At 38.7% G+C, this 24,382-nt stretch overlaps 1 protein-coding gene across 1 annotated transcript; it reads right to left on the reverse strand.

Moving 5' to 3' along the window:
* Positions 1-203: 203 nt before the first annotated feature.
* LOC100370314 (peptidyl-glycine alpha-amidating monooxygenase B) lies at positions 204-24,246 on the reverse strand. The gene is made up of 12 exons (XM_002736153.4): positions 23,798-24,246; positions 17,702-17,756; positions 8,036-8,126; positions 7,123-7,286; positions 6,963-7,014; positions 5,941-6,300; positions 5,704-5,820; positions 5,378-5,596; positions 4,537-4,610; positions 4,134-4,334; positions 3,019-3,128; positions 204-1,830 (listed from the first exon to the last, which is right to left on the reverse strand). The coding sequence occupies exons 1-12, from the start codon at positions 23,981-23,983 to the stop codon at positions 1,690-1,692; spliced, it is 1,770 nt and encodes a 589-aa protein (XP_002736199.1). The 5' UTR covers positions 23,984-24,246; the 3' UTR covers positions 204-1,689.
* Between the last annotated feature and the right edge of the window lie 136 nt (positions 24,247-24,382).

The raw sequence follows: 24,382 nt of genomic DNA on the forward strand, positions 1-24,382 counted from the left end.
TATCCCAAGACTGTCTTGACTTGACGCACATAATGATCATACTTTACTGCGTCCAGCAATTGGTCGTTATTGACCTCAGTGTTCGGCTGACTTGGGTACGGCACTGCATCTCACCCTAAGCTTATAGTATGTCGTACGAATACGTAACAACATATACGGGCTTTCATGAATTTCGAATTATCAAACACACACAAAAACCAAGATTGAGCACAAAAATAGGGTTTATTTGGAACCAAACATCAACAAAATAAAACAGACATATTTATATGTAAATGATCGCAAATACAACAAAACGATTGAAATATGCCACTAAACACGTACGTTTTATATCTGAAACTCAAGCCGTATCTAATGTACATATAGTATGTATGATATTTATAAATATATCAATCAGAAAATTAAATTTGACTCTAACATATACTCATTTGCCAGTGCAACGATGCAAAGGTGTATTTAACTTTTTAATATTTCCCAGTGTGTCCTCATTATCACAAAACAAGTTACTTAAAAATTATACATTTATAGTGTTAGTGAATAGCATGGTTATAATAACATAATTATGGTCACAATAACACGGGTTAAAGGTCACCGACTAAACTACAATTCAACTAATAAAGATGTTTGTAATAAACGATAAATGTACAAGTTGCATTCCACGTTTGCAAATTTGTGAAACGCCAGAACTAGCTAAAGAATAAACGAGTAAAATTGGTGTTGTTTCTTGCTAAGAAAAAATGTCAAATACTAAAAGCAGTTTCCCTCCCGTTTTTTCACCACGCATTTTATTTTGAGGGTGCCGGGGTACTCTTAGACTAAAAATAACAACTTGAAAAATGCAACTATCGTTCAAAGATAAATCTCCCTAACTCATTGAGTGCCGATTGTTTACAAATTCAAATTCTGCGGTTAATTTTTCATTGCCCATTCACGATCTCAACATTCGTGCTGTATATATTGGTCGGTAGATGGTACCTCATAAATTTGCAAAGTGGGAATGTGACTTTAAAATAAATGCCATATAATAACTTGGGTCACGTGAAAATGAGTTAGAGGTGAATATCAAATGTCAAATATCGATCTTATACAGTTAAGTCAGAGGAGAAATAAATTAAGGAGAATATTACCGTAGTGACGTATAGTTATGCCCACTCTGGTCTAAGCTCTCAGCCAATGTCTATAGGGGCACATAATTATACACACTTTAGGGCAATTCTCTCAGCGATTGTCTACTAGTGAACATCGCCCTGACGCCAAAGTTGATGTGTCTAAGCATATTATGAGACCGCTAAATACATGTACGTTATAGCATACTTATATAGAGAGTACGGTTAGCGAAAAATTTGAACAAAACCATGTATTTACTTTTATGGCACATTTGTGGAGTTTAAAAAAACCTTTTGAATATTTCGAAACATAAGTTATAAATCTTGCCGAGGCATACCAGTCAAATGACAACACACCACTGTATGAGTACATCTCACATTTGCACTTATGTACACTGATTTAAAAACTAACTGCATTTCATATTAACAGTTAAAGACATACATGATATGTATTTGATGCAAGAGCCACGCCCAAACCAACTCCATATACACTGCGTTCTTAATAATATAATCTTGACTAAACTATGGGTCAGTGTAATCGTGGTTTAGGCGGGAATGTCAAATCTTCTGGTCTGGTTGTAATCTACTACATAGCTCTGATTTTTCTCTCCATGACGTCTTCTCTGAATTTCCATACAGTGTTGGGTCCGATTTCACCGACGTACACAGACTGCGGTGAATACAACGATTGTGGAGAATAGGTCACATCGTGCGGGGTGTCGAATCCCTAAACAAAACAAATAAAGTCAGGAGAACATATTATTGCCAATGAAATAATATAAGGAGAAATAAGGAGAAAGATTTGTGGCTTTCTGCGGGAGAAGGGGGAGTTGTGTTAGTGATGGAACGAGACGTGTGGAAAAACTTTCACACCACAACGAAAATCAGTGTACTTCGGCAATTGGACAATGATACCATTTGTATATTTAAAGTGGGGGAGTCGTCACCTGCGCATGCGTCAGATGGCCATAGCGTGTCGTTGTCTACAAACAAGCGTTTACAAACAAACCCATGATCCTTTGCGTTTTTAGCGTGTGTTGTTATCGTCGCTTGGGACTCAATTCCCGCGCGTGCGCAGGTGACGACCCTCTCGCTTTAATTGAAGAAATTCAGAGACAATGTAATAAGTTAAGTTAAGTTAGTTGTCACTCGTTTGACGACAGTTTCTTATTGATACAATACTATACCGTCTATACTAATTATAAGATTCCAAATGTTTCAATAAATCACTAATTAAAACCAAATGTTGCACGCTGTATATGCTGAGCTGTTGATTATCTCTATCGTTCAATTCAATCTTAAATTGTTGACGTGCCACATATTAATGATAATGGTTGCAACTAACAACTAACACTAATGTTGATACGCGATTACAGTCGAGGTTGGAAAATCTACTGTAAATGGGTTAATTATTCACTGGGTTTTAATTTGGCTTATTTCGCTGACTGGAAAATGCGCTAAATTAAAACCCAGTGAATATGTAAAATTTAGCATAGAACACATTGTCTAAATGATAAAAACCGTGAATTTAAAACCCACTGAATATGTCTGAAATGGTAAATCAGTGAAATTTAAACCCAGTGAAAAATAGTCATTTTACAGTATATCCTAATCCAGCTGCATACGTCATTACTTGAGCCTATGTGAAGCTACAAACAAGCCTGTGTCTGATTGGCTATCCTACCCTAAAACCTGACAGTCTGGCCAATCAGAGAGCAGCTTGTGAACAGCTTTTTTGTCTTGTATGTATGTATGCAAATATACACAATTTACTCCAGCCATAAACCTTTCAACCCCAAGTCACCAATACGAGTAATATATTACGTTTATTCTGAATATTATATGGGGAAGATCAATTGTCAAGGATACATGAATGTCGCCCTCTTCGGTCGTGCATACCAATAAAATCACTTACCTGACTGGATGGTTTCCATGTACCAATCACTTCCTTCTGTTTATAATCAATTGTAAATCCTTGCACAATTTGGTCTTCAAAGTTCTCGCCATTCACTGCATATATCACGTCTAAAAGTACAAAACAATTCGTATTGTCTCATATTTGTAATCTACAAGTATTAGTACATGTATATAATTGCATTTCATACAAACCTTGCGAATAGTGGATGATGGACAAAACAGATCATAGAAATAAAAAAAAATCTAAAACTTTTTCTTACTCTAACTATAGAGGGCATCAAATTACAGAGGGCATCAAGTCAGATGTTAATAATTTTCACTCTCATAAGTGTGATACATTTATACACATTTTTGTTCTGGTAAACTTTTCTTGCTAAGATTGTATGTCACATGGCGGTTATTTCACCTTGACCCTAAAGTTCTCAACAATCGAGGAACGCTCAACCAGTGCCCTGAACCTCCGCTGGCGTACAATAAATACAAATAATATTTCCCGATATTTAGATGAGTCGCCGTCTGGAATCCCGCTCGAATCTGAGTCAGATACAAAATGGCGGCCCCGTATAGTAAATATTGGTAAATGAATCGTGTGTATTTAATTACACTTCTACACCTGCTGACTGTATGGACACCCATCAAAGCAATGATTTAATGAGAGGGAATTATAGTCGCTATATAGAAATATGACAATACTATATATGTGTCTGTGAAATATTCATATTTATTATATATCTGTCACCGTAACGCCACAAGTTACAGCGTGCCGTAATTTTGCGGTATTTTACGGTGTATTTTCATTCTACCATATAAGGGAATGCGGATTCCAAATTACGCGCGTAAGCGTCCTCTAATAAGTAATTAAATACAAACATGGCAGCCCCCAAGGTTTGACCGGACTCCACACAAAGAAGTTCGCTAAATCTGTATCTGTATCATGATGTATCTTTGGGAGGAAAAGATGTATAATAATAAGGTCATTACGAGGATACCGCAAAGTATGCACTCAGACAGTACGCCGTCGCATCGACCTCCGCTGCGCGTCGGTCGATACTCCCGCTGTACTGTCTTCGTGCATACTTTTCGATATCCTCGTAATAACCTCATATTATTTACCTTGCTGGGGGTTGTACTCAATGGCATACATTTTGCCACCAAACTCAGGCAGAGTAATCTGGAACTGAAACTCAGCCGTGTTACTGTCAAAACACTGGATTCGGCCATTCTCTCTATCCGCTACACATATCATTTGATATTTCTCCACTAATGCCAGACTGTGTGGGATATCAAAGGTGCCTACTGCTGCATGATTCTTCTCTGTAGAGAAATCGAATATATGTATAAATGCCAGGGAACTCGTAAACGAAAATACGCACGTGTGTTGAAAACACCCATATTTGCAGTGATTGAAGATATTGTACTGTATACTTTGTAAATCAAATGATATAGTATTACATGTATAAATAGATTCCAAATTATCTGTAATAAATATTACGTTTTCGAAATATTGTTTGTTTACCTGCTGATGGTTCTCCCCACTTCATTATCAGTTCACCCTCTGGGTTGAACTTCATTATACGGCTGTTACAGTAGCTATATTGAAAACAAAGTATGGTTACTCAAATTTGTTCATACCGTGAATCCAAATGTCGCACACCATGTCGGAGTACGCGCATTTGATTATAATAGACGCTTAACACCTTATCGAATGTGATCATCAGTTTTGTAATATATTGATAGTATTTAATTTGCGCATGTCTGCAGCATAACGTGTCTAATAATGAAAACATTGCATCGACACCGCCGATAGTGTATTATGCCACATTATTTGCCATGTGGGTAACAGTGAAGCTTATTCAGTATCGTAAACTAACATTAAAATTTTGACGCTGTACAGGTTTTATAAGCAAAATAACCGACACAATGTGCAATAGGTATGGTAAGAACTAATACGATATGATGTATTAAAATGTCTGACATAATATAATGTAATTAGTTAATTCTTCTTATCTTGACTACACAACAGATAATGCGCATACTTATTTCGACAAACCCAGTGAATTAGTGTCCCGGTCACCTTATTCAAATTACGCTGGAGAATCTCAACTTCGAGCGCCACCAACGTTCACTCTAACAACATAAGATCGCGGTCGCGTTTTCGATAGTATGTTCGCGCGTTATACCATATATAGAAGAGACTGTTAGCGGCAATACGTACTAAAATAAAGTGCGTCTGCTTTAATCCGTTTGCGTAAATTTGATAATATGTCACTGATTTACTTTGCACGTGTGTACTCTGCCAGAAATCTGCATGGTCACGAACTGTGTATGACAGAATGTACATATATCATAACACTTACCCATCGGCTACAAAGAAATTCCCTGTTTTACTTTCAACGGCAACATCAGTTGGTTTACAGAAATGCCCGTCGTCATTTCCAGGTTGCATCCTATCACCCAATGCCAGCAATGGCTCATCCCCGCCCTCTGGTGGGAATTTAAATACCTGATGCATAGCGACATCTGTTAGCCAGATATTACCCTCGTGGTCGACGGTCAAACCATGTGGCATGTAAAATCTGGCGACAAGATAAACCTTGTTAGGTCATTAGTGCAACACAAAAATGATATTTCGTATATTGAATTAATCATTAATAATAATAAATAATAATAAATGTTAACTTACTGATCTGCACCCCAAGATTGTACCAGTTTTCCAGAATTTGATTCCAGCTCAAAAACAACGTCATTATTGATTGGTCCCAAGTCTCCCTCTTGGAAAACGTTGTCCTCGTCAAAAGAACTGTAATAATGTAGAAACAATATTATTATTGTTCACTCAAGTTAATGTATTTCGTTCCCGTAGTAATTAACCTGTTTACAAGTGACATGTGTTATAATTTAACTGCAGAATCATACTTACTCCGCTGTCCACTGTCTCTCAGCCCGGTGAAATACAAGCAGATTTCCACGTTTGTCTGTCCCAATCCCACCAATCTGTCCCAAACTAAGATTATATTTAGGCCAATCGGGAACAACTATTAAATCATCTAAATCACCATCGTCAGAACTTGCGTCGATGACGTCATTAGGATATTGTTCTTCCTCTGCCATGTCTTCCTCTTCTTCTGCAATCTCTTCCAGCTCCTTCGATGGATAATCGTAACCTTCATACATTGAAGACTCTAGATCAAACTCGTACGTATCGTCGCTATCTTCGCATGAATCTGAGATCAGGGTGGCACCATAATATTTCATCATCACCATGACGTCATCTCTAGGACTGGTAACAAAATGACATACAGCATTCAAATGCGTTCATCAAAACCTCAGGCCACTAAGAACATTCCGTGTGGCCTGAGTTAAAACACTATTGATATTTTAGACAGCGGTTTATTCCATATGGTATACGTAACGTATACGATAACCATAATTTGTTTAGATTAAATTTGAATGTGTTGGCGAACCAGTAATAGATCAAGATGGATTCACTGCCGTTACGTCATTATATAGAAGATTTAACATTATTTAGAATCAGCAACTTAAAAAATAAACTCTATATTGAGATGTAGATCAGACTAAGCTTTCAAAATAATGAAAATAAATAAAAAGATTAAGAAGTTAAATTACTGATTTTGTGCATAATTGAACTTCAATAAACGAAACTATTAACTGGTATGTATCATTTTCTAGTAATAGACACGCAATGTCGGAAAAATAAAAAAATATGATTTTGCCAGATAACTAGAACCAATTATGTTAAGTAGCAAACGCCTCCTGGATCACGTTCGAGAATACAAATCTTAAGAATATATTATTATGTTATCAAGAATATTATTGATTATATGTATACATTGTTATACGATACCATTCGACAGTGTGAGTCATAAAACTGTGATCCTAATTTACAAAGAGATATTTCGATAAAAAAGTTTAAGTACTCACAATGTATCTGGCATCATCTTCAGCGTTACGCCAGAGTCGTCGATATCCCCTCCTAAATGGAAATTAAAATATATTTTGATAATTATTGCTTCATATACACAGTCACTTTAGTGTTATCATTACATTATCCGGACTATTCAAATGACGACGGGTACTATACCTGTGACGTAGTGAACCATGAGGACCAAATTCTCGATATAATTACCACCAACTGTGAGAATCTCGCCTTTCGCGAGATAGTTAGGGCAACTATCTCGTGACCATTTATAAGTGACGAGTGCCGGCCCATCACAAACGCTGGACGGCTCGTCTGGATTGCATGACCTAACCGAAATGTGAAATGTATATCAGATTGTTAAAATAATATTAAATACAACACGTTACTTCCATGTTTGCATCAAGCGTAGATGTACGAAGAGTAAATGAAACGTTCAGGTCTCGACACAGACATCATGGAGCCATGCATCCCCAAGTGATATGAACAGGTACAGGTTTTTGAAAGGCGTCAAGTCACGACTGTGTCTGTGTACTTCATGGGATTGCGTGATTAATCCGATGTCTTAGATACAACGGATTAGTCATTAATTTCACAATGCCAGATGGTCACGATATTTATCCGATTATTTGGGTAATCTTCTACCATAATATTGAGAAATTGATATATGCTTGTCTGTTCGTAAACACGTGAAGGCAATTAGGTCGTGATGCATTCATAAAACTCGTCCGTCGCTCACAGTACGAGTCAAAGTGACAAATTTGTTTACGGGAACGTGGTGTGTATAGTTTCTTCAATCCTTTAGTAAATAGTAAACCACCAAGTCCCCAAAAGTAAGCTAACCGCACTGGAACTGGTACATTATTGAAAAAGTTTACCCAGAGTCTCGGTCCGCCATTTCAATTCGCTATAATTCATTTTACAAATCTAAGGCTTGTTTACTCTGACGGAATATTAAATAACACACCGCCGTGGAACTTTTTATTTCAAAATAGAAGGGGTTTTAATCATGGAACCTGGACCCGGGGTAGTGATACAAACTGTAGGTAGTACTGCACCTGAAAAGATGGGCACTCACCATGCAGTGTCTGGTTTGGCTTGTGATTTGGGACATCCAATGAGCCAGATACGATTTACAGCGTCAGACGTGACATCAGGATGTATACCGACTAAAATGAATAGGAAAACAACGTGTAGAATAATAGCAGGTTATCAAAAAACGTATGCATATGTCTCACGTGTGTATAGGGCTATATATCAGATCATATTTATACAAAGAAAGAGTATAGTAGTTATAGACTATGAATAAACACAACACAGCTAAATATTAAACGGTTAATACAGTCTCCTGAAGATGAAACAAACTGAAACACCGAATTAATGACGAAAAATATCAACTAAATTTATAATTCATAACCACGAAATTAATAATTGTATTCATGACTCATATTTCAGCAGCATGTATGCCCTATGTGACATTAGTGATCCGGAACAGAGTGCTCCATTTCAGTAAAAGCCCATATCCGATCCAGGTGCACAAATTAACGAACACAGACTTCCACTAATGTATTCTACTAAAACGAATTACACAATTAAAAGTTCATATAGGCTTGAGGAGAGTTATTTTTATGCTGTAATTCAAGCGATCAAGGTTACTTCACAGGAAATTGGTTGAGGGTGATTAATGTATAGTAATCTCACTGATTGCATGTTGATAATGCACCGATGGGATCACTGAGCTATCGTTGATAGATCGATATGATACTGCCACGACATAATAAGGAATCGTATAAGCGATGTCCACAGTCATAAATGTGGATTATTTCTTACAAACTACTTAGTAATATAAATGCCACAAATAAACAACAACCTTTTAAAACACAAAACTGCAATGTGTTTCACCGTTGTTTAGAAGCATGGCGTAAATCGGCCTTTACAGTGATACTAATTGGTATGCCCTTTACCCCGTGACTGAATTAATTGATACTAAATGTTTACGACACCGAGGCTTTGTTAATTTTCTTTTCCTGAATATTTGACGATTTTTAAATGGCAATCGGTATTAATATTACATGTATTAACATTTTAACGTTTAGTACACGTGACACAACGTCTGCTTGAGGCGGGGGGTGTCGTCACCTGCGCATGCGTCAGATGGCCATAGCGTGTCATTGTTTACAAACGAGCGTCTACCCGTGAGCCTTTGCGTTTTAGCGTGTGTTGTTATCGTCGCTTGGCACTCAATTCCCGCGCGTGCGCAGGTGACGACCCTCCCGCTTTAATATAACCAGTGTAGCTCGTTTAATGGAAAACGGAGAGCAAGTCGCGTCTCTACACTTTGGTGGCATCTCGGGTAAATCACAGTAGCATCGTGATGTCATAACTTAAAGCGGGGGGGGGGGGGGTGTCGTCACCTGCGCGTACGTCAGATGGCCATAGCGTGTCATTGTTTACAGATAAGCGTCTACGCATGAGCCTTTCCGTTTTTAACGTGTGTTGTTATCGTCGCTTGGGATTCCCGCGCGTGCGCAGGTGACGACCCCCCCCCCCCCCCGCTTTAAGTCTCCCCTGACGGCCTTGTATGTTTTAATACATGCAGTCGGACTCTACCCCATAACGCTGTTATGATTGATTAATTCCATAAACCAGCATCAATATTATTATTTATGCGGTAAATTTATTAAGTATAATGGTTTAAATTAAAATATCTTTATTGGGATATAGATGGTACTCCAGGGTATTGTTTTTACATTGCTGATACACGTGCTCTCTAATTCTGTTTATATATGCAACGTTTAGGCTATCTAGTTGTAAACTGTCATTGTCAGATTGTTACTGTATTTTCGAGATGTGAGCGTGAGTGTACAGGAGTACGCAAGTGTGGGATACATCCAATCGTATGAGTTGAAGCGCTACTGCCGTTAAACCAAGGCCGTAGCTAGCGGGGGGGGGGGGCATGGGATAGCAGCTGCCCCCTGAGTTTGGGAATTTTTTTAATCTTAAAATAGAAAAGATTCGAGCAACCACGAATTGAAATAAAAAATGGTAAGCCAGTTGCGTGTACTTTGTTTATATTTATTGCTGAGCGCGTTGACACTTCGACGGGTACAGGTAAGACGCATGCACCCAGCACAGCAGGTAAAACGTTACCTTCAAGTATTTCAGATTGACACGTCAGCCATGTCAGCTCTGAAGAAACGTTGCACACAACTGTCAATGTTGAATTTTTAGAGTACAAGCAGTAAGGAATCGAGGTAAGCAGCGCCACAGTGTCCACACAGCACCATAGTCGTCATGCAACGCCACAGTCGTCAAGCAGCGCCACAGTGGCCACACAGCTCCACAGTCGTCAAGCAACGCCACAGTCGTTATGCAGCGCCACAGTCGTCAATTCCCGCCACAGTCGTTATGCAGCACCACAGTGGCCACACATAGCCACAGTCGTCATGCAGCGCCACAGTCGTCAAGCAGCACCAAAGTTGCCACACAGGGCCACAGCCGTCAAGCAGCGCCACAGTGGCCACACAGCATCACAGTCGTCAAGCAACGCCACAGTCGTCAAGCAGCACCACAGTTGCCACACAGCGCCACAGCCGTCAAGCAGCGCCACAGTGGCCACACAGCACCACAGTCGTCAAGCAACGCCACAGTCGTCAAGCAGCGCCACAGTGGCCACACAGCACCACAGTCGTCAAGCAACGCCACAGTCGTTATACAGCGCCACAGTCGTCAATCCCCGCCACAGTCGTTATGCAGTGCCACAGTGGCCACACATAACCACAGTCATCATGTAGCGTCACAGTCATCAAGCAGCGCCACAGTCGTCAAGCAGCGTCACAGTTGTTATGCAGCGAAACCATCGTCAAGCAGCGCCATAGTAGTCACGCAGCACCACAGTGAGCACACAGTGCCACAGTCGTTCTGCATCTCCACAGCTGTCATGCAGCGCCACAGTCATCAAGCAGCACCAGTCATTATGCAGCACCACAGCCGTCATGCAGCACCACAGTCGTCAAGCAGCACCACAGTCATTATGCAGCGCTACAGTTGCCACACAGCGCCACAGTGGACACACAGTGCCACAGTCGTCAAGCAGTGCCACAATCATTATGCAGCGCCATAGTCGTCATGCAGCGCCACAGTCGTCAAGAAGCACCACAGTCATCAAGCAGCACCACAGTCATCAAGCAGTGCCACAGTCGTTATGCAGTGCCACAGTGGCCACACAGCACCACAGTTGTAACGCAGCACCACAGTTGCCACACAGCGCCACAGTCGTCATGCAGCGCCACAGTCGTTATGCAGCACCACAGCGGCCACAAAGTGCCACAGTGGCCACACAGCGCCACACTCGTCATGCAGCGCCACAGTCGTCAAGCTGCACCACAGTTTCCACACAGCACCACAGTTGTCATGCAGTGCCACAGTCGTCAAGCAGTGCCACAGTCGTTATGCAGTGCCACAGAGGCCACACAGCACCACAATGGCCACGCAGCACCACAGTTGTCACACAGTGCCACAGTCGTCAAGCAGCACCACAGTCATTATGCAGCACCACAGTGGCCACAAAGCACCACAGTGGCCACATAGTGCCACAGTCGTCATGCAGCCCCACAGTCATCATGTAGCAACCACAGTGGCCACACAGCGCCACAGTCGTCATGCAGCATCACAGTCATCATGCAGCGCCACAGTCGTCAAGCAGCGCCACAGTCGTCAAGCAGCACCACAGTCGTTATGCAGCGCCACAGTCATCATGCAGCATCACAGTCATCATGCAGCGCCACAGTCGTCAAGCAGCGCCACAGTTGTCAAGCAGCACCACAGTCGTTATGCAGCGCCACAGTCGTCATGCAGTGCCACAGTCGTCATGCAGCGCCACAGTCATCAAGCAGCACCAGTCATTATGCAGTGCCACATTGGCCACACAGCACCACGGTTGCCACACAACGCCACAGTTGTCATGCAGCGCCACAGTCGTCAAGCAGCACCACAGTCGTTATGCAGTGCCACAGTGGCCACACAGCGCCACAGTGGCCACACAGCACCACAGTTGTCAAGCAGCAGCACAGTCGTTATGCAGTGCCACAGTGGCCACACAGCGCCAGTGTCCACACAGCGCCACAGTCGTCAAGCAGCGCCACAGTCATCATGCAGCGCCACAGTCAAGCAGCACCAGTCGTTATGCAGTGCCACATTGTCCACACAGCGCCACAGTTGCCACACAGCGCCACAGTTGTCATGCAGCACCACAGTAGTCACGCAGCACCACAGTTGCCACACAGCTCCACAGCCGTCATGCAGATTTATAGTCGTCGTACAACGTCACACTCGTCACGCGGTGCCACAGCCATCAAGCAGCGTCACAGTCACCATGCAGTGCCACGGTCATCACGTAGCGCCAGATTCTCCAGCAGCGCCACAGTCGTCAAGCAGCGCCACAGTCGTCAAGCAGCGCCACAGTCGTCAAGCAGCGCCACAGTCGTCAAGCAGCGCCACAGTTGTCATGCAGCGCCACAGTAGTCATGCAGCACTACAGTCGCCATGCAGCACTACGGTCGCCATGAAGCGCCACAGTCGTCGTGCAGCGCCACAGTCGTCAAGCAGCGCCACAGTCGTCATGCAGCACTACAGTCGTCATGCAGCACTACAGTCGCCATGCAGCACTACGGTCGCCATGCAGCGCCACAGTCGTCGTGCAGCGCCACAGTCGTCATGCAGTGCCACAGTCGTCGTGCAGCGCCACAGTCGTCATGCTGTTTCCTGTAAACAAGCATTTTGCGCACGTTGTATGAGATAGTTATGTAACACGACCTGGTATGTCAACTGTGGCACTTCATAATGTAATTAGGTAGGATGGCACTTGTATTATAATTATATAGTTTTTATTATAATTGTTTAAATATATTCATTTGTGCGGAAAAATGTATTTTTAATCCGCTCTTATATGTTAGCATAGAAAGTACAATGAGAATATATATATATCAAGAAGAGTAAATACAAGACACAATAAAATACACTGAATTTTGAATGGGGGAAGTTGTTGAAACCTGATCACGTGTCAGAACCGAATATTGACTTGACTCTCGGAACTTGTAACGTGTGAATATAACACAGCACATCCTGTGAGCCATGATGTTTTGTGTGTTTTACTTGTCAGCGAATGAATACTATGTAGTGTGCTTAGGAGGTTATGTTTTGTCGGCGTTTGTTTATCTGTCTATCTATCTATCTGTAAGCAGGATATCTCAAAAAGTTATCAAATTGACATAAGTAGAAATGTAATGGTAATAACAATTTTGGTAATGATTCTTCAGTTATTACCCAAAACGCTTTTGACGAATTTTTATTGAATTTAAGGTACGTATAACTAAATCAAAATACATGCGCATTTGCGTAGTTTGCTGTTTCAACGAACATTACTACTGTGTGGTTTACTAAAACCAAGTTTTTACTCGCAATATCGAATACAAAAAAATCACGTTTTTCATACTCCATATGTAAGGCCATGTAGATGCAAGATTGTGGTTGTTGGTTGGATGGTATACGTTGGTTTAAAAGACATTCACATTCTACGTATGCTCCACGCGACATTCTTATGCATAGGCAACTACCCAACTAGCCAGCATATCGTAGCTGGCCATGTTTACAAAACAAATAGGAGTGTCGTTGAGTTTCTAGCATTCGAATAAAAGATACATATCTACTATGTACATCAGTTTACATCAAGATATCAATCTCAGAAAAACGCAAGAACTCTGATTGATTTCAATTTTGTTTAAAGGGGAACCGCTCAATCCCATGGATTGCACCAAAGAATCATGGGACACTATTGTTTATGTTGTTTACAATGTTAATCTATCTTTTGTTATCCATTGTTATTTTAATCCAGAAAGTAAATTTGTTGTGAAATTAATCTTAACTGGAAGGTGCCCCTTTAAGTATATGACGTCATATGGGTTTGTTGATTCAAAACGCATGTTCATAAACACTGTTGTTATTCTTGCGCAGATATCTCCAACAAAGGGAGAATATGGCCAGGATATAGCCGTATACAATATCACTAATTTCCAAATCAATATGTATTGTTGCATTGTCATTGTTTTGTTTTCTGGTATGCTATATTGTATTATTTTTCTGTACCACGTGACCAAGGTCTAGAATTGAAATATTTGATACTGAGCTATACTATTACTAATACATGTATCAAATAAAAATGCAGGAAATTAGCTCACCGCAGATAACAATGAGTCACGAGGTATTGAAATAATTCTACGAGAGTATTTAAAACCGGAAAACACCATACGTAATATAGTATAACAATGAATAGATTATGTTAATGTTGCGAAATATTGTGTCCATTGGACGTTTCAAGGAGCGGCGGTTAATTAATTCTATTCACGAATTGTAGACGTGTAATAGAAGCTTCGTAGACGATGCTACTTTACATGCCGTGTGTTATGGAGTGGAATAGAAGTCTCCCTAGCGGCTTGTCCTGAAACACGCATTCAAAGATGCCAAATTTATATTGCTTTAAAAAAAATACCAAGATTGTCATGACTAATAGTAATTGCAGAACGAGTGTTTGAGTCCTTTTTACAGTAATTAAGGAACTTTAAAACCGTAACCATGACGACCAATAAGTATTTCATATGTCTTTGATTGGTAAAATTCAGCTTAACACAGAAGGAACGCTATATTGCTAATATGTCTCAAATTCCGATTGACCTTTGAAGGGATGTGATTCTATTAGTTAGAATATGTGCACTGTTCGCACTTAAGGGGGTACCAACCCCCCTGCCAAATTCCAAGGGAAAATCAAAACATTTAAAACACAGAACAAGTAACATAAAACATATATGCGCTGCTGTAAGTGTGTGCAATGATAGCCCACCAAGAGGACAAAACTCTTGGCTCCTGTGCGTGTGCTAAGTTTGTAAATACAATGATGTTCGTTTGTATCGATGTTTAACAACAAGACAAAGCAACTTCCTGCTTTAAATAGATCGTACCTGCCATGTTTACAGTAGAATGCGAAGTGTATTATCCTCGATTTTACATAGTGCATCCTCTACCGTCCACATAATCTCAAATTCAGGCAGTTGGTTCATGATCCGGAAACATTCATATTCTGTTTCAAGCCTCGACTTAATACTTTGAATAAAAATGTCCAGAGGCTCACTCGAGCCTTTGTTTTGCCTTTTATTACGACGGCTGACATGAATTGCAACCTTAGCCATGCACGCTAAGAAACAAAATAAACCTTGTGCCTTGCTCGACATAAAGTGTTTTGAGCGATGGTGTGGTAAAATAGTGAACCACCAAATCGGAATGCGAAAATCTGGTTGAAGCAGTCGCGACGCGATGTTATTAAAATAATGGAGTAAGGCGCTATTTGATGGACAATCATAAAAAAATGTGTTGAAGTGTGTCAACTTCATCACAAAAGGGACATTTATCTGAATTGTTCAAACGAGCTTTGAACAGAAATCTCCCCGTTGGAAAGGCACCATGGACAATACGCCACTGCAGATCCCCATACTGTAAAATGACTAATTTTCACTGGGTTTAAATTTCACTGATTTACCATTTCAGGCATATTCAGTGGGTTTTAAATTCACGGTTTCGTCATTTAGATAATGTGTTCTATGCTAAATTTTACATATTCACTGTGTTTTAATTTAGCGCATTTTTCCAGTCAGCGAAATAAGCTAAATTAAAACACAGTGAATAATTACCCCCTTTACAGTATTTGTTAATGACTGGTGTTTCATAGCAATCCTTGAAGTTGGGTTTAGCACTTTCAGGCAGACTAAGGATGTCCCGCCAAACAGAGTCAAGTTTTTGTAAGTGTTGTGTTATTGACACCCGATTGTATTATATTACATTATATTATATGCACTACAACTGAAGATGTAGCATTGCCAATATTACTATATTCTGGTGAATTGCAAATAGTAGTCCCGACTGAGCATGCGCAATCATGTAATGAATAGCTCATTTAAACTAGCGTATTTAATTTATAACAGCACACGTTTCAAAATGTTCATTCTTTGCAAATGAAACATAACAAACTAAAGTATCCCAAGTGTTTTCGTCATAGGAAATAGAATTAGTTTATGTATTGCAGTATCGTACTGAATAACAGGCTCATTATTTTCACTACATGTTGTAGAGCTTGCCAGAATAACAAAACATTGAATCAAATTTAGATATTGCCGTGAGTAGTCCCTCGTCCATTAGTTGATGTGACTACCTGCGTCATACGCTGCTATTACCGACGCATATTTGAGTGATTACTAGGTATATGTGTACTGACGCGTGTAACCAGTGGATGTTTCAATGAAAAGAAATTATGCGCAAAGTACCCTATATTAAATATGACTTTATGTGGGCCATACAAATCGACAATTAAATCACCATTTTTCTATTAAAGGAATAAATAGGTTCATGCTGTTGAGATACAGAAGATAAGAAGAAGGCGCAAATTGGGGGTAACCGGGTAATATTTTGAAGAAAAAAAAAATCAATTCCCAAAGTTTGATGTATCCATGTATATTGTTTTAGTATTAATGTTTCATAACTAATATTTTTTCCGGAGAAATAAGCTGTAATAAGCTATTGTTATCAATATGAACCCTAAGAAAACTTTTTTTTTTTAATTTTGTGAATTTGTAGCGAGATGGTTCCATAGTTTTTAAAGGGAATTGTTCCTTATAATGCATTATAGCATGTTCAGTAGATGCACATAACATGATTTTGATCGTAACTCTCTTAAACCAGTCTCCCAATTTAAAGACAAATCAAATGGTAAAGTTTTTTATAGTGGGCGCCGAAATAAACTGGTCGCAAAAAAAAAAAACGCTGTCTCCCTGTAAATTTCCTTTGGAAGACTGCAATATCCATTAGCGGCGTTTTTTTCACTTCGGCACTTTCAATCCCAAACAAACCGACGCTTTAAGGTACACCCATTGCTTGATGGTTAAAACGACAATAAGGCAATCACATACGACATACAATTTGTTTTATTAATTTCTCATGTTACCTACGTAACTCACACGTTAAGTTAAGAATGCCAATTCAATTATGGCAGTAGATATGGCTGAATATAAGGAAACCTTATTCGAACGGTATCGTTCAGATGAAAACGTGACGAGTACACGAATCATTTTCCAATGCTATATGGATTTAGAGTTTAGATTCAAAATCAGAATTCGAACAAGGAAATTGCGTGAAATATTAAACTGGCAAATGTTTTAATCATAGGAGTGTTCTACACAGAGATTTTCTATTTGATCGCAAGCGCACAATTTCATTTCAAATTCGAACACTTAATATTCGATATGTAAATTTCCAACGAGTGAAAGCAAAGTAAATGTTCCAATGTATTTTGCAATATGCCAGTGGGAATTGATAGTGGGGTAGAAGATTTTATGATCGGTTAATTCCTGGGCATGCTGTAAATTAAAATGTCAGTCACGTCCATGTGAACACTTGCGGCGCCACCCATACTCAAACTAGAATTCCCGTATTAGTATTTCATCTACTATACATTTTACTAAATCATAACATTCAAGAAACTGGCAACCATGGCATCAGAACATTCTGTTAAAAATTTGTGAAGAAAATATCATCTTAACCATGGCCTACGTCAAGAATATATGCTAGCTGTACCACAATATTTCCTTGTGTCGACGTTGGGTATATTGAAATATTATTACGTCATATTTACAGGCTTACTTACCTATGTATGCGGGATCGTCTGGTAAAGACACGCCGGTACAGATGTACATATCATCCTATAATAAACAAGGATAATATAACATAATTCACAAAAATACGTCGTCAACTGATGAAAACTAAAACAAACTCATTTCCCGTCAGTTTTTATTGGACGTTTGGTTTGGTTTGTTTTTGAGCATCGACGTCATCGTCATCGACGTTTTTTATTTGAAACAGATACGTGAGGTGTTCAAGTGATAAGCATAAATAGATTCTATTCTGTCATTTATTTCAGGAATTTAAGACAGTTAGCACCGTTTTTTTTTGGGGGGGGGGGGTGAGGACTAACTTTCCCTTAAAAGAGATACTACATCGCATCAACTCTAGACGAAGACGCAAGTGTGCTATCAACGCCCGGACAGTGACGAATTGCTGCAAATTCGCGCATTAATTTCTGAAGTGTGTACGATAACCCTTTGATCACCTTGCCACGTTTGAGATCTTTTCACCACCTGGGTCAACTTTTGTCACCTAATTATAGACGTTTTTCTTGTTCTCACCAAATCTTTCAACCACATAGACAATGTCAAATTGCATTGTCTTACACTAAGTGGCGTGTGTAGTTTTCGTAATTACTTGCCCTAAAAATCACATTTGATTTCAAGAAAATTTGAAAAGAGCGCGGCAATTCAGGCGGAAAGAAACATAGCGATGAACGTGCACAGAGTGACTGGCTCGGGATTTAGATGGAGATTACGACAAGGTATGAGGCAAATTCAAATTAGTGGATACGACGACGAGTTGTAAAATAATCATGGCGTCTTTTCGCATTACTTGTATTAAATTCAGTTGCTTAAAGGGTGTCGGTGTACGTGATCATCGATCCTAATAGCTTTCTCCGTATAGTACGATAGCTAATACACAGGATTGCGTTTAAGGATTATTTGTGTATCGTTCAGTGGGTTATAAAATGTTATCGGCGCGACATTTCCCGCCTTTTTTATTTATAATACAATGATATTTATCGCGTAACTACTTATATATCGCTGTCATATACGATGTTTGAATCATTTCGATCATTATAAATTTTTTTTTAATATATGTATATATATGTATATTTAGGTTTAGGCCTTTCTGGCATAAAGATATGTACGCACGCAGACATGGAGAACAGTCTATAATACCTCGTTTTCAAATTTTGCCCGAAAAGTGCTAACAGCCTGGTCAGTTACTGGTTTACTTGATTCGTTTTTTTTTGTGTGTGTGAGTTTCATTGTAGATTGTATATTTTTTAGTGGGAATTGGGATATTTGGAATAATAGATTTTGAGTTTATTTTTCTATTTACTGACATTGTATTTCTTTGACGAAATAATATCGTTCGGGTTGTTGCAAATTCTGACGTTGATTGCAAAATAAAAGACGTTGGTCTAAAATAACATAGTTAAAGCGCGGTGGTCGTCGCGCAGCGCGTGTTCGAATTTCATGTAAATAAACAATGTATTTTACACGCGTTGTATACGTCGCTATGAGTCCCATATCGAACAGAACGCGGCACGACGACTGCCGCGCTTTAAGTGAATATGTTTTTACATTACTCTTCGTATATTTTCTTTGTAGTTTGTGATTTCACTAGAGCTGTACTTGCATTATTTGTCACTGTTCTAACCTTCCGATGAATTACTGACGCTTTGCAAACAAGTTAACGACCACAGCTACATTTGAATAACAATGTCCTCCATGGTTGCCGTAATACAACATACATCTAACTAATGCATTCCACATTTTATTTCATTACTTTCTTGAAAACACTTGATTAGCGGGATATGGCACACACCAAGCCACACGCCATCGAGATTTACCACAGAACAGAGACAGACTACGTGCTATTTGGGATATCTATGAATAATAAATTAATTCGGTGATAATATTTAGTTTATGTATGTTAAGCGTTAGCCAATCTTTCAAATTAAAAACGGTTATAATGGTTATAAAAACCGAATGAATGAATGAATGACATTTATTCCACACACAAAAAAGATAAAAATAAACTTTGGAATGAATACGGTTAAATAATAGAAAATAAATGTAAATATATAATTATCATCACAGGTATATCTAAAGTGGAGACCTCTTCATGACGCGTCGTGTTTAGTGAGTGGATTGTATTGACATACTCACAACGTCTGAACTCACGCATCTTACTTGTAATCAATACGTACATAATTCATCATATGGAATATAGCCTATAGCATTAACTATACATTTTAATGACATTGACCTTGCTAGATAAACTGAACTACGTGGCAATATATGGCTGATTTATTTCTCATTTGATTATTTTTATTTTATTTATTTTTTCGTTATGTTTTGTGTTGTTTTAATGGAAAGACGGATGCCATATGTGAAGTCGGCTTTTGGGAATCCATCACATCGTTTAATATTTATATTTTGATACTCCCGTACGTCGATAAAATAAATAATGTACGCTTGAATATAAACATATTCCCTCGTATCTCAAGCAGTATCACGTAAATTAGTCACGTGTGATGCCCTACATTACGTCAAATATGATTACTTCCTCGTGTAAAATCAACTTACACATCACAACCCAGATGCTATGCTGCCAAGCAACAAGACACTATTATATTTGCAGTCATCTGAACACGTTGCCATTGTTACTTCACTCGTGGTGTATCCTTGAGATGTGCCGTGTCGTCTGAAACCCACGCAGACGTGATCAGTCGTCGTGCCCATTTCAGGCAGAGTAACCATAACAATAGCGTTGTTAAGATGCGGGTTTCTATGAAATATACATGTCTAATGCTTCGAACAATTTAATTTATTTTGTGGTCGTTTTCATAATATAGAATGGGAATAAAAGAAAATGGCCGCCGAGATCTCACTCTTCCCCGGGGCGTGGTGTATGTAACCATGGTATTGAGAACAATAGACTCGATGGCGGGGAAGATTGATACATTATTTGAGGGGCAAAAGCAATATCGCTTTCAACGAGATCACTTCGACCATTCGTAAATGTCACTCAAAGACTATATATAGCACAGACGTAAACATTATGCAAATTAACTTGCGTACAAATATCAACTGTCATAAGCGGTAGGTTATCCGAAACATAGAAGGTCTGCACAAAAAACAAACTACAATGAGAGGCAGCGTTTATAAAAAAACATACACATCGGACGTTTACTGTAGAAGAACACAAAATCTAACTCAAAATAAATAATTTGCACAGATTTTGTCTACCAGAATATCAAAATATTCTGTCCCTCTTCAGGCTGACCATGATGAACAATTACGTATTTTTCAAATTAATTGTTCTCCTGTAGGAAGTGTTATACAAAATATACTTATTGGACAAACGGTTAATGATCTGATTTAATTTTAAATAAGTGCTTCGTTTACTGTAAAACACGTTGGAACAGCTACATGTCATTTTTAGCGAATTTGACTCAATGCTGAAGTGGCAACATTCTCATTGTGGGAATACACTTTATTTTAAATATCTTGAATTTGCGACATTATTACTTAGCTAAATTACCTAAAATAACACGCTGGCTAAAAATACATGTTTAAGAGAATTTCTCCCCACGTTGTAAAATATGTATATGTGTAATATAATATCCAGACGTTATACAGTCCATTTCTGACGCAGATGATGGATGTAAGTGACAATAGTTTCACTGTTGATATGTATTCAGTACGCAAGAAAATGCATTATAATGTCTTTGTCGGTTATTTAAAAAATTAACGGCAGTGTGGAGGAGCAGTAAAATAATTGATTAAATTCACAAAAACTTGAATATTATTGTAGTGCGTCACATTCCAACGTTGTAGAGATAGAAACCGAAATCGATTTATTTCAAATATTTTTAATTTGCAAGACTTTTTATTTAATAACAACTTACCTGATGACAATGTGTATGATATGTGTATAGGTGATCGAAGCAACATAAAGCAATACAATTTTGACATTATTATTGACAGTTGATGAAAATATCTAATTTTCTGAATAACATGACATGCGTATTATTCGCCGAGTAATTATAATTACGTCAATCAATAAGCTCATACCTTAATCTCTCGTGCGTTTAATCCACTTGGTTCACGTGATTGAATTATAGCTAATTATAAATTAGTTTGACTTTTTAATTCGTTTGTTCAGTTTCAGCTCTCTATGATTTTATGAATTATTTTTGAAAGATTATTTGAGATTACTATTTGAGAGATCATTTGAGTGTCGCTGACAGCCGTGTATGATTCACTAGTTTCAGTGTGGGTGGTCGAATTCAGGAACTTCCGATTCAGTTTGTTTCGTACATAATGCGTTTAAGAATTGTTGATTCTAAAAATAGACCATATCGATGTTTCAAACGAAGAGATGTTTATTAACCAGGAAATGACATTTAAATAATGTAAACAGCATAATTTATCAGGAATACCGAAATACATGATGCGACGTAGACGTGGTATTTGCAATGGTGCTAATAAATTGTGTGTTGTTTAAGGGAAGGGAAGAGAGCAGAGTAATATTCAATATTTGCTGAAAACAAAGTGTTCAGTACAATGCTCAGTACAATATTTCGGGTGCAACCTCACTCTCACTAAATTCAGCCTCTTCCAGGGACCACAAAAAACTATCCCTTGAAATGAGTGCCGCCGGATAATCAAGACCCCTTGAAGATTTCAAAATACCTCCTTGGGCGTCAGGCTTTCAAATAAATCTTACAAGTGTCACCCCCACCATTCAAGAATTATCGAAGGGTAGTATCGTCTCAGTATGATCTCACCCTACGATGATTATTGATGAGTCGGCTTTTACTCATTCTCACATATCCGATGGTATACCCTTTAACCAGAATATTGAAAACTGCATTTTCTAAATTTGATGCAATAACTGGATATATACCCTACAATGTTGATATTATGATACTTTTCCACTCGCAACGAATGTAAATTATAGAATGGCAACCGCTTTGTTCACGCTTTATTCAGAATCGTAGATTTCATTTTACGAAGACTTGTTCGCGGACTAAAGCGTGCGGAAATCGAATTATAACAAACACATTTAAAACTCTATCAGCACCTTGCTCCTTGTCAACATTTACGGAAATCCAATCGCAGAAGCATTTTATATAGTGTTTGAATTGATATACTAGGTAATAGACATGTACATGGACGGAAAATAGGATATTATAATTTACTACGGCAGCATCATCTAATACAGCGTTGGAAATCAAGACTTTCAGCCATTTTCCATTCACACGATACAGAGCCGCAATACACGAAAATCACGTCTCGCGTGGGAAGTTAGCGTTTCTCGTTACGAATTTTAAGATTATTTTGAACAACTGTTGGTTATAACACAACCACAATAATTTTTACACAACTAATGAATATTAATATTAATATTTTTACAATGATTTGGAGTGAGAATATGACCACTGTTCGGTTACAATAATGACGTCATTGCCATGGTTACTGAACGATCTTGAAAGAATGAGGATTGCCGATGAATAAATGAAATCAATGTTGTGCATGGTGGGATGAGAGTAGCAAATCGACGTTGTCAGAGACTTGTCTTGAACGAATCATTTCTGATGCAAACAATAACACGTACTGTTACATTAAGAAATCGTTCTCACTACCTACTATGTATTTCTCGTTTTAGGTAAGGATATATATAACGAAAAGAAGGATTTTATTTTCCGATTTTTTTTTTCTCAAAATCACGACTAAGTTTTAATCATGATGTAATTTTTGATTTGGAAATTAAAATAAATAAGCGCTATAAGGTTTTTGCTAAATGTTTGGGCTATCGATTTGATGGTTTATCTCCCCAGTACGTTGTATATATTGAAAAAAACATTACATCTAAAGATGAGCTTTAAGTACAATGTTTACTCGTAAGACGCGATTTTATATATTTGCTTCGACAGACGAGCTGCCACGTTAAGCGACGCTTACGTAAACAATGACTATGTAATGTACAGATGTCTTGCCTTTCGAAAATGTACGTAATGAAATAACATACTAAGAAAACCTCGGTTTCTCGTTACCTTAATCGTCTGTTATAATGATTTGTAACAATATGCACTTACCTCTAACGGCTCCACGTTTGGCATCCCAATCGTGGCGGTCAGTATTCCGGTATCTTCCAAAAAAGGCTCTGCTTCATCCTTCGCCCAATTGTCTTCTTGACTTCCCAAGTCCCGTAACGTGTACGATTGCACGTATAGTATCGTCGCCAGTAGTACGGCGATCGTTAGCCGGGGAGCTGCTGCCATTTTACAGCAAGCACTGTCGTCTTCGGATCTGACTCTCTGCTCGTTCACTGACTGACGCTTTATTGATCACGAAACAAGAAGATAATGAGATATGGAGATTTCCCAGTATCCGTCGCTCACGTCACACGACCCGTTGACAACCGTTGCTCCGTGGCTTTATGGGTTCAATCAAGAGAATCAGTAAAAAACAGACACAGTATATTATTATATAATGTGTATTATCTTAATAAACATCACGGTTGACTCTGTGCGCGTAGGCTGCCGTGCGTCAAATTAATAATAGGCGATTATGCATATGACTGTTAAATTATTAATCAAAATTGATATGTACACGTCGCGTACAATTGGTTGAACGATTATGAATATATTACAGAATTATGATAAACATTTTGAAATATT

Source organism: Saccoglossus kowalevskii, chromosome 13, assembly GCF_978046115.1.
Source record: "Saccoglossus kowalevskii chromosome 13, keSacKowa6.1, whole genome shotgun sequence".
Classification (NCBI taxonomy): Eukaryota; Metazoa; Hemichordata; class Enteropneusta; family Harrimaniidae; genus Saccoglossus; species Saccoglossus kowalevskii.

Coding starts and splice junctions, on each gene's coding strand:
- LOC100370314 (XM_002736153.4), bottom strand. CDS start 23,983: ATGGCAGCAGCTCCCCGGCTAACGATCGCCGTACTACTGGCGACGATA. Junction 17,757..23,797: donor CAAACGTGGAGCCGTTAGAG/GTAAGTGCATAT, acceptor TGTTTATTATAG/GATGATATGTACATCTGTAC. Junction 4,335..4,536: donor GTGGGGAGAACCATCAGCAG/GTAAACAAACAA, acceptor ATTTCTCTACAG/AGAAGAATCATGCAGCAGTA.